General features: G+C 43.3%; 1 protein-coding gene across 2 annotated transcripts; it reads right to left on the bottom strand.

Moving 5' to 3' along the window:
* Positions 1-822: 822 nt before the first annotated feature.
* On the bottom strand, positions 823-10,613 carry PCTP (phosphatidylcholine transfer protein). Of its 2 annotated transcripts, none has more exons than XM_068209673.1 (6): positions 10,409-10,613; positions 7,222-7,339; positions 3,534-3,613; positions 3,030-3,201; positions 2,305-2,372; positions 823-1,779 (listed from the first exon to the last, which is right to left on the bottom strand). In XM_068209673.1, the coding sequence occupies exons 1-6, from the start codon at positions 10,571-10,573 to the stop codon at positions 1,714-1,716; spliced, it is 669 nt and encodes a 222-aa protein (XP_068065774.1). In that variant the 5' UTR covers positions 10,574-10,613; the 3' UTR covers positions 823-1,713. The 2 variants fall into 2 exon arrangements, with proteins under 2 accessions (XP_068065774.1, XP_068065775.1); XM_068209674.1 differs by lacking the exon at positions 10,409-10,613 and adding an exon at positions 8,119-8,154.
* Between the last annotated feature and the right edge of the window lie 356 nt (positions 10,614-10,969).

Raw genomic sequence — 10,969 nt, 5'->3', positions numbered from 1 at the left:
ATTCATGATTATAAAATGCTTTCAGTCGTCCTCCTGCTTTCACTTCCTTAAAGACTAAACAAAATTAGATTGTCTGGAGAAAAAGAATGAAAAAATGACCTCTTTTGTACATGGTTCATCTCTGCACATACTCAGCTCACTAGGTACACGTTGTTTGTAAACATTTCAACTCAAATTTTAAGGTAGATTTACAATTACAGGTAAGTTTTGGACTATTGTGGCACAGAGGTCAGTTTTGTTCAGAAAGAACTGGAAATTAATTAGTCTGTATCATTGTTCCAGGAAGATCCATCCTCAGATAAGTCTCCTTTTAAAATTTTGTTATATCATGTTGTGTAACACTGTAATATTCAATCCAGTGACAGTCTCCAACTCAAAAACATTGAAAAATGCCTGAACTGCTGGCAGAACACAAGAGTCCTGCTTAGTTCTAATCCAACTTTTTCTTTCAAAATCCTTTACAAATAAGGCAGCTCACGGTATCAGCTTGTCATTTGTGACCTGCCCAGCATGGAACTCTTAAACCCAGGAGACAGAACAAGAACACTACATGGGCAAAATAATGACTTATTGGAAGTATATATACACACAAGGTATAAAGGCAATATTTTAAATTGTTTATTTTTTAACAACACAAAGCTACTCCATTACCAGACTTATTCAGAAAGAGGATTAGATTTAGGAAAAATGTAGAATATTTTAAATCCCTGAGAATGATGTCCTCTCATTCTGTTATGTACTCCCTCCCCACCCCCCTCCCCCTGCTCCCAAAAGGTGCTGGAAATTTAATTTCCTGCTCAATTAAGCTTTTAGTGCATCACCATCCATTCTTTATGTCAGCATGAAATTTAAAAATGCAAGCAAGCCCAAGTTCCACATCAAGCTCATCCACATTCAGTGGCAGGCACCCAGTTTAAAATTATCTCCAGTTTCAAGTTGGTATCCATAGCTGCTTTATCCAAGGCTACTGACTCTGAAGATAAGACTTGTTCCCCATAAATCAGACATGGAAGAAGTCACCTCCTCCTTTTCTTCTAGCTGGACACAGCTAAAGGTTTTTACATTTCATACAGAAGTATGGAGCTGTGAATGCAAGGTTTTAGGCTCACTCTTTTTACATCTGGATTTAAGGGAGCTTAGCATCACAGACTTCTACTGCACATTTCTAGTAATTTACCTCATCCCTCAGCATTTTTTAGGTATATCAGGCAGAGAGTTTAAGAACAAACTTAGGTAGCAAAAGCATTTCCTCCTATGCAATCCAAGTTCCATTACTAAGTTTCAGGAGGAAGCCATCCTGCAAGGTAACAAAGGCAGATCCAAGCATAACACGTGCAGATAATTTGCAGTTCAAGTTCAGACATTTTTCTAGTAAGATTGTTGTCTCTTGTGCAAGGATGCAACATACCCATCACTGAACTCCTCTAGCTGACACCTGACAACGAGCATAAGAAAGTTCCCCAAAGCATGGGGAGCAAGGCTAAACTTGAGTACTTTCAAAAGCTGCAGCTGATATTGGTGCTACCTTGACAGTGGCCAGCTCTTCAGCTGGAGATGCAAAAAAAAAAATCTAATAAAACTAAAGGCATAACTCAACTAAAATAAAATTCTTTCCAATATTAGAGGTAGATTTTTTTTCCAGTGTAATATATAACATCTGCTCCTGTAAGAGCAGAGATCTAGGAATTAAATGATTAAGATAAGTTTCAACACCTATGTGCTCTTAGAATAAATAAGGCAAGCTTTTTGTATATCCTTCAAGAAAGCAGGCACACCACTCTGTAAAGAGAAAGGCAGAAAAGTTATTCTTGCATAATGAAATCAATAAAAACTGTAAAAGATGAGAATTCCCATTATATAGATCAAGGACTTCAAACAGATACAGTTCTAAGATCTAATATACAATTGTCTAAGATACAAGTCTAAGATCTGGTACATAGCATCAAGCCATTCCTTTAACACTTTGGAAACAAACTGCATTATTCAAGTTTACTTGTCTTGAGGCCATTCATATATGCTCTGAAACACAGATTATTTGTGGTTTGCTGCAGAAATTTACCTGCCAGGTTGACAAATCAAAGGAATTTGACAGGAATTAAAATAAGTAAATTAATTAAGACCATTGTCATGAGAGCATACAATAGTGACACTGTAAATATGGGACTGTGTAAAAGCCACGAAGGCCAATAGATCTGTTTCAGAAAAAATTAATTCTGCCCAAAATGTAGAAGATGGGTATGACTGCAGTGAATTCATTGCTTGAAACAGATTAGCCAAAGATCATTGTCTGTAACCTTTCCTTACCTTGGCAGCCCAGTTGACCAGCCAGGATGGAATCATGCCACCAGGATTATCAAAATAGTACATATAGACTAGAGAGGAGAGAGAAGTTACCAGATACCAGTTACCTGAGACTCGGCTCTAACACACTGCGACAGAAGCTATCAGTGTGCATCACTAAAGCACCAACTACCACAGTTCTATTCTAATTTCTGCACAAAAAATTCAACTTTTCCTGAAGTGAAATGTGAAGTAAATATAGGCATTCCCTGTTAACCTCTGGGAAGCTGACAGAGCCACTACAGGCATTTAGATTACTGCAAACCATTTTTGGCACCCTGTCTTATAAAATAAGACTGTCTTTAAAAGACTAATCTCAAGACAGGAGTCAAGCTCTAGGCAAACCCTTTAATCTATACATCTGTCAAACACAATATTTGAATCATTGCTGAGTTAAGAAAATTGCAGCAGAGCCTCCCCAGCTGAACTGTCTGGCAGGAAAAGAAGTACAGACTGGGGGTGGGATGGCAGGGCAGAAGGAAGTGGTCAGTAGACTATTCTTAACCACCCAGCCCAACTGCTAAATAAAAAGATTCTTCACAGTAGTGCATTGCACTGAACATTTCCAAAGGTTTCATTCATTTTAAAGTAACCCTTGTCTTAAAATTTCCAGTCCCCCTCTTTGTGTGTTTTACTGATACATACATTCCTAGCTACACGACTTGTCACACATTTTCTTGACCTCTTACCTTTACATCCAGCCTTGCCATCACTTTCAATTACCAGGCTTTGTTTATAGCTCTTAACTCTGATAATACCAGGCTTCTCAGGGCACTGAGGAACAGCCACACTTTTTGCTAACACAACCCAGATCTTCCTTCCATGCACATCCATCTCCCGGCATTCCCGGATATAGACATACTGCATTGCAAGTTGAGGAGGCATGTCAAAACAATGTCAGTTTGAGGGATGAGGCGTTGACAAGTGAATTCCATCACAAACAGGCCCTCCTTCAAGTTATTTCTCATGTCCTTACAGGATTCAATCCTGCAGAGCAGTAATTCAGCTATGTGAGCTCTAGCTGTGTGTGGGAAGAGGCACCCACACTCCTCTTCACTCATATATATTCATGTAACATGAGGACTACAAGATTTTAGATCAGTGCAGCAGAGTGATGGAATCAGCTCATTGCTGGGATTCCTGGATGACCAAGTGGCAAAAACTGCAAGAGGAACAAAAACTTGAAAGGATACATCTCTGTTTGAGAGAGGAAAAGGGTACTTCACTTCCCAGTAGATTACCTTTTCACCATCATATGTTTCCTCATACAGTTCTACAGTTGAAAGAAGAAGACTGTTAGATATTTTTAATTTCTACTGCAACAGAAATATAGATGGCATCAAGAACTGCTCAGATTTCTGACATGAACACATTTTACATGCAACCCTGATATCAAAATTGATATGTATGTAGAATTTTAGCAGTAAAAGACATTAAGAAGTTCTGTACCAGGATTGCTCAGGAATCAAATACACAAAAATAGGTGGCCTGTTTTTCTGAGGCTATTGGATTAATTGGTGGGAAAAAAAACAAAAAAAAAAAGCCAAAAACCAAACAAACAACAACAACAAAAAAAAAAGCCAAAAAACCCCAGAACATAAAATCAGAACAATTCAGAGGGCAGCAGAGTCAAATTCCTTTTCCAACAGTTTGTTCATTCAAAGCCTTTCCATCTCATAACTTTTTTCTCACCCGTGCATGTTTTGCACAAGTCCAAATCACAAGTACAATGTGCTTTTTTACAGGCATGTCATTACCCTTGTAAATTATACTGAATTAACATGGAACTAGGATGAGTGCAGCTTTCTAACACCTGAAGACATCTTACATGAGGGATTAATGAATTTTGGAAAAGCTGTCAGGAATTTCACATGCAACAGCAAACTAGAATCTTGAGGAGTTTATGAGCCTTCATTACACCACCTTCAGTCTGCCTAGAAACTCAAATCAGAAGGCAGCAGAATATGAAAAAAAAGTAACCTAAGAATAGTGCCTAAAACATGGCAGTGACTCAGTTGGAGAGTAGTCTGGCATGAAGAAGAAAAATTAGTTCTAATCAAACCACATAGTCAAGTTTGAAAACCTATCTACAGCACAGCTTCCTTCCCTGAGGCAGCAACTGCCACTATGGGGGCAGTGGACGTGACGAGCCATGGGGCTGAGCCAGGGTGAACTCCTGCTGGCTCAGGCCTGGAGTAAAGAAGAGTGTGATCCAGAAAGGTGGTTCACCTTTACAGTCACAGTGGTCTTTTCTTCCTTTACAGCAGACTTGTGCCTGAGGTGCTCTATATCCTCCAGAGCCAGGTTTTTGAAAGCGAGGCCAGAATAACTGGTGATCTCATTGACAAGGCAAGAACAGTGCCCCAGATGGGAGATTCTTTCCCTATAGAATATATTCCAAACCAGGCTTCTGTTGGTATGCCCTGCAGATCAGCTGTCACCCACGGAAACAGCTTCTCCTCTTCTCCAGCTGGAGCAGTACTGGATGCACCTGGTCTTGTAATAACCCACAACATTTATGTTTTCCACCAGAGGTCACTGGAGCATTGGATTATTCACTTAACTTTAACTTCTAAACACGGAGATTTCCTTTTTCAAAGGCACCATGACATTGTTTTAAAGACCCCAATACAACTGTTATTAGCTACCTCACTTACCTGTGTATCTTTGCAAACACAGGAAAAACACATAATACATAAACCACATCCCCACATCCCACCTGCATTCACTTCAAACCAGAATACAGTGCATTTTAATCAATAATCTGATTTCATTTGGCATCACTACAAGAGATCACAAGTCCATTCTATCCATAACAGGCATAGCAGCACTTACTGCTTCAACAGTCAGTTATTACTGTGAAATTGTTGGGAAGTCTGATCTCAATCAGGAAGGGGCTGTAATCAGGAGTAACAAGTTTCAGTATTGCTCAGGCCCAACCGTTTTGCATCATGCCACAGAAGCACGTGGTACCTCAGTCACTACTCTACAGTTCAGTCACTACTTCCCTGCTGAACTGGCAGCTGCAGCACAAACCAGGCCTCAGGATGTCCACATCTTGTGGATATACAGAAGCATGCAGAAGCTGTTGCCTTTTCAGCTAAAAAGGCAGCTGCTTCTGGTCTGGTCAGGTTTTCCTTTCAATGCCAGCCAGCAGTTCAGCAGGGAATTCTCCTTTGGACTGACACTTGCATGGCTGTAAGACACCAAGGAATAAAAACAGTAACACCAAGAGCAAGAAGGCTCTCAATGGAAGTTTTCTGGGGTTTCTTCCTAAATGTGAAAGAAAAATCCCAGGCTGAACTGGCATTTAAAACACTGGCTAGCACCCTCATCATATGTACCATCCCAAAAAACAGGTGGGCTTGTGTCAATTTTTAAGTAGGAAGGAAAGCATTACGTTATATTTATGCCCTGTAAGAGTTAATTTCTGTGAAATGCTGGACTTAAAACACCAGCACAAGTATAAATTAACAGATGAACAAACCATGGTCAGCAAGGATATAAGTGTCAGCTCTGCAACATTATCTAGCTTTTAGTTAAAGGGTGTAGCTTCCCCCAGCGGCTTCCTTTCTTTTCGCTATGAAGGAATTAAAAAAAAAAAAAGTGTTTATTTAAGAAGCATTCATTTCTCCTAAATGCACTTAAAGACTACTGAAGTACTCAACAGAATATTTTTACATCCAATACAATAATGTTGAGTCCCACTCTGACTCTTTGTTTCATTAATGGCAAAATGGCTTTTGCTACAAGAAAGCTACTGAGCATTTTGACAATTAACACTTCTTAATGAAGACACTACTCCTTAAATTTGACCAAGACTGACATGAGTTAAATTTATGGGTCTCTGTATCAATGCAGCCACTGGCATTATCAGCTATCATTCACCATGGAGCTGTCCTAAATCTAACAAGCACAATATTTAACAAGTCTTTGGTTTTTAACACTGGTCTTTGTTCAGCAAAACACTTGGACCACTTTTCAGGTTTACTGGCCTGCTCTGACTTCAAGCACAGGCTTAAAAAGAAAAGGCTACCCATCTTTAAAATAAATGGATTACTAGATATCTACATCAGCTGAACCCTTACCTTGTTACTGCTGACTTAAGATGTTTTAACACCATATGGATAGCCAGGTTCAACGCCCTTTTTCAGAGACAACATTAAATAAACTTAACTAAATTAGTTATTTCTTTCTCTGTGAAAGCCTGAAGTTACCACATATTCTCTCGATACACCCATTCCTGACTGTAAAAGGTGCCAAGAACAACCCATGCTTTCAGGAAAAGATATTCCATCATGCATCAAAGTGGTGGAAGCCTGAGAAAAAATTTTCACAATGAGATTAGCCTTTGAAATAATCTCCCCAAGGACAAATTTTAAGACTCAGCTGAAGAGGGTGCTAGGCCATCTTGTCTTGACTGTGCTCTCACCAAGGAAGTTTGGACCAGATGATCCAAGAAGTCCCTTTCAACCTGCTATTCCACGATGCACTGCTCCACTGCCATATGCAAAGATGAGCAAAAGGTACCACCCCCATTTCTCCCCAAGACATCTACTAAAATTTAACCTAAGCATTACAACTAGAAGTTACAAGGTGCTCCAGCATAAACAGTGATGCCAGTCATATGCTTTAACCAACATGGAAAGAATTCATTCCAAAGGAAATGGATCCCTCCACCAATCTCTAATGCTGAGACATTAGAGATTCCATATCAGTGTCTACTTGTATATTTGCAGAGTGCAACCTTATCCCAAAAGATATTTAAGTCTGACCCAAAGTCTTTGTAGGCAGTAACTTTGAAATACCTTTGAGGAAAGTTTTAGTGGGAACAATCAATGTGGACTCCAGCTTGCTTTTACACTGCCTAGATGAGCTTACCTTTAACATACTGATCCCACTCTTTTCTGAAATCCAAGTCCATGTAGACATCTACACACAATTTTGGGGGAACATCAGCGAGACCACCAAAGATTTTATATTCATAAAGTCCTGATTGCTGTGGAAACAGAATGAAGAGAGGAAAAGTCACACAGGAAAGGGAAGTACTCTGCATCAGGGTGAACAGCTGAAGGAAGTTAGGTGGGGCACAAATTACAAATATGCTCAAGAAGTGTTGAGAAAACAATATAAGATTCAGTCTTTAACCTCTCGACTTTTTGATCTATACATGAAAGTGTAAATCAAGACAGCCTGACCTGCCCTGCACAATGGCTGTTCCTTCCCTTACACCAGTACCCTTTTTACTTCATCACGAGTTCCAGAGGGAGCATGTTTCTTCACAGACACCGTCCCCTTTTCATCTCCAGTGGTCAGTGTGGACTAAATCCTGCCCACACTGAGGTTTACCAGAAGCATTAAATTCTTGTGACAAGTTAGTTATGCTTACACATCAGGCTAGGATACAAGAATGCTTTACAATGTCCACACTTATATACAGCGCACTCATATCTGCCTTGAATATTTATCAGCTATTTTCTTTCAGAATGCTGTATACACTGAAGGGGTGGGGTGCAGGATGTCTCCTGTTTTAATGTTACTTTCAACATATGGTAATTCCATCTGCGCCTATAGAGCAATGTTTGTACCATTGTTAGTACGAGTTCAGGACTAAGTTAAAACAATGAGAGTTCAGGACTAAATTAAAACAATGAGAGTATTTCAAATATACAGCATAGAAATCAAATCAAAGCATTCCCAAGGAAAGGAAAAGAAGGATTATACAAAAGAAGGATTATCTTCTGCTAGTGAATAGATGAATTTTCTTCTTTTCCTTGCCTTCACAAATCAACTCCAGAAGATGAAGATTTGAAGTACCAGAAAACAGTACTGTCAGCAACAGAAACCAGTAATGTCAGCAAGGAGCTTAAGCTACTAATCTTCACTGTGGCTTCACTGAAGCACCAATCACCAGCTTCAAACCTGAACTATTCAACATCTGTGTAACCCCATGCACTCATCATCTTTGTAAGAGGCATCAACAAGAACTGCTTTCTTAATGTAAATTGCTGTTTTTCTCACAAGAAAAACAGCAATTTACAGAAAGAAAGTTAAAACAAAAGTAAAATGTTTCCATTTTTCTGAGGCATGCTATCAGGAGAGTCAATCAGCTTGGCTGGAATGCAGCACTGAGCTGGAAGGCCCAGATCTATTTCTGCAGCCTGAAGAGAAGGTGGAAAGACAAGGCAAAAAGAGAAGGCAACAGGAAGAATAATTGCTGCTTTCAGCTTCCTGGACTACTGTTGTACAGGGGAGTTGAAATTCAGTAAGTGCTAAAAGCTAATTTTTCCAGTAACAACTTTAAACAAAGACCTTCCTTCTAGAGTTCATCTTCTCTTGTAGCAATCTGAAGCAACTGAAAGACAAAACAGGAGATTTATTTCCCAGGAGTCACAATATTGGACTTGAAAAGGTCCTTTGCATCCTATGTAGTCTGTCCATCCAGCCTAAACTAGGGGCATCGTACACTACACAAAAAAAAAATGACACACACCTGTAAATGTTTTTTTTGTTTGTTTCAAATAGTCCTTTTAGCTCTACAGTCCTTCTGTATAAAAGCACAAGAAGATGAAGAGGAGAAGCCTAAGCTCCCTTCCATCTCACCAGCTGCATTCATACAATAGCAGCACAGCCACTGCAGTAAGCCAGGGTTTCCCTGGCCCCATGTGCCTGGCTAAATCCAGCCTCCAGCTTCCCAAAGTTCCTTTGCCTTCATCCACTGCATAATGCACCTACAGCTCTGGGTTGAGCTCTGATCCTAAAGCCTCTACTTCATCCACTCCAGCAGGAACACCCCCAGCGCCACGAACTCCATCTACTCACTAATTCTTGCATGGATACCTGGCAGGCACGCCAGCCTCACCTGTGCTGTGAGCACCTATTGATAAGCTTGTCTTGCCATTGCCAGTCACCACAAACACACTGTAAACAGGGACTATTTATCACTGAAGAAAATTCCAAGGTCTATGAAGTGATGGTTTTTTAAAGAGGCTTTCTCCACCCCATTGTGCCTTTAGCACAGCCCTGTACGCTTGCTGATTTTTTTCTAACATTACCATGTCTGAAATTATTTCTCAGAATACAAATACAAAATTGTCATGCAAAGACCAGCGTGAAGTCCAGAAGGAGCTGAGAGGAAACTATGATCACTCAGTTAAAAAACCAGGATATTTATATGTACATATATTTCTATATGGATTTAGAAGTCAGTATTGAATAATAAATCTGTGTCAAAATGGAAACACTGTCAATCACAAGTCAGTTCCTAAGCTACTGAAGTTCTTTAAAGAAGTTAGTCCCCCCCATAAGGGAAGAAAATTTCATTCCAACCCTTTCTGAACCAGCTCCTGGTTTCAGAGGTGGAAAATCAGTGTGAAGGGAGTTCTGGAGAGAGGCAGGAAGGGGCGGGGGCTCCCGGAGAGAGGATGCAATGACACGGGCGGGGCTCGGGAGAAGATGTTTAGGGACACGCTCCCCTGACCGCAAACCCGCTCCGAGGGGGCTCGGGAGGGTGGCACATCGACCACCCCGGAGTTCCACATGCTCGCCTCCGCGGGGTCACTGCGGCCCGGCAGCTTTCCCATCAGCACTTAATGGCATTAGCCGGAAAGCTGCTTTCTGCGAGCCTGCAGAAACCGAGCCCAGGCCCGTGCGGGGAACCGGCGGCTGCGGGCGGGGTCGTGCGGGGACCACCGCCCCCATCCCCGTTACCACCGCCCCCATCCCCGTTACCACCGCCCCCAATCCCGTTACCACCGCCCCCAATCCCGTTACCACCGCCCCCATCCCCGCCACCACCGCCCCCAATCCCGTTACCACCGCCCCCATCCCCGTTACCACCGCCCCCATCCCCGTCACCACCGCCCCCATCCCCTTCACCACCGCCCCCAATCCCGTTACCACCGCCCCCATCCCCGTTACCACCGCCCCCATCCCCTTCACCACCGCCCCATCCCCTTCACCACCGCCCCCATCCCCGCCACCACCGCCCCCATCCCCTTCACCACCGCCCCCATCCCCTTCACCACCGCCCCCGGCCGCCCGGGCCGCGCTGCCCGAGCCCGCCCACCTCGTGGTGCAGCCGGTAGATCCGCACGCCCATGGTCTCCACCAGGAGCTGCCAGGGCCCCGCCGCGGCCGGCGCCGGCTGGTCCAGCTCCCGGCAGGCGGCCCCAAACTGCTCCTCCGAGAAGCCCCGCGACACCGGCTCCTCCGGCTCCGGCGGCTCCGCCATCCCCGGCGGCGGCCGGGCGGGCGCAAGCCCCGGCCGGGCACAGCCCCGTCCGGCCCGCCCCGCTCCGCCCCGGGGCCGGGCCCCGCCGAGCTGCGGGGCCGGGGCAGCGGGCTCGGGGTGGCGGCGGTTTCACGGCCCGGCCCTGCCCGGCAGGTGCGCTCCGTGCGCACTCGCGTCAGGCCGGGTCTCGGTGGCGGTGCCTCTGAGTGTGTGTGACATCAGCCTGGTGCCAGCACGGGGACAGCTCCGTGGGTGTGATGGTCAGGGCCGTCCCTTTGGGGTGTTCCCCAAGGACGCAGATTGAACACTGTGGGCACGTGTATTTTTGTGTGTGTTCGCATTTTGACGGGCAGTTTTCCTTACGGACTGTACATATGAGAGCATTACATAAAGAAC

This window comes from Anomalospiza imberbis, chromosome 19, assembly GCF_031753505.1.
Source record: "Anomalospiza imberbis isolate Cuckoo-Finch-1a 21T00152 chromosome 19, ASM3175350v1, whole genome shotgun sequence".
Classification (NCBI taxonomy): domain Eukaryota; kingdom Metazoa; phylum Chordata; class Aves; order Passeriformes; family Viduidae; genus Anomalospiza; species Anomalospiza imberbis.
Note: the sequence above shows the minus strand (reverse complement) of the source record. Positions and strands in the feature narration are given on the sequence as shown.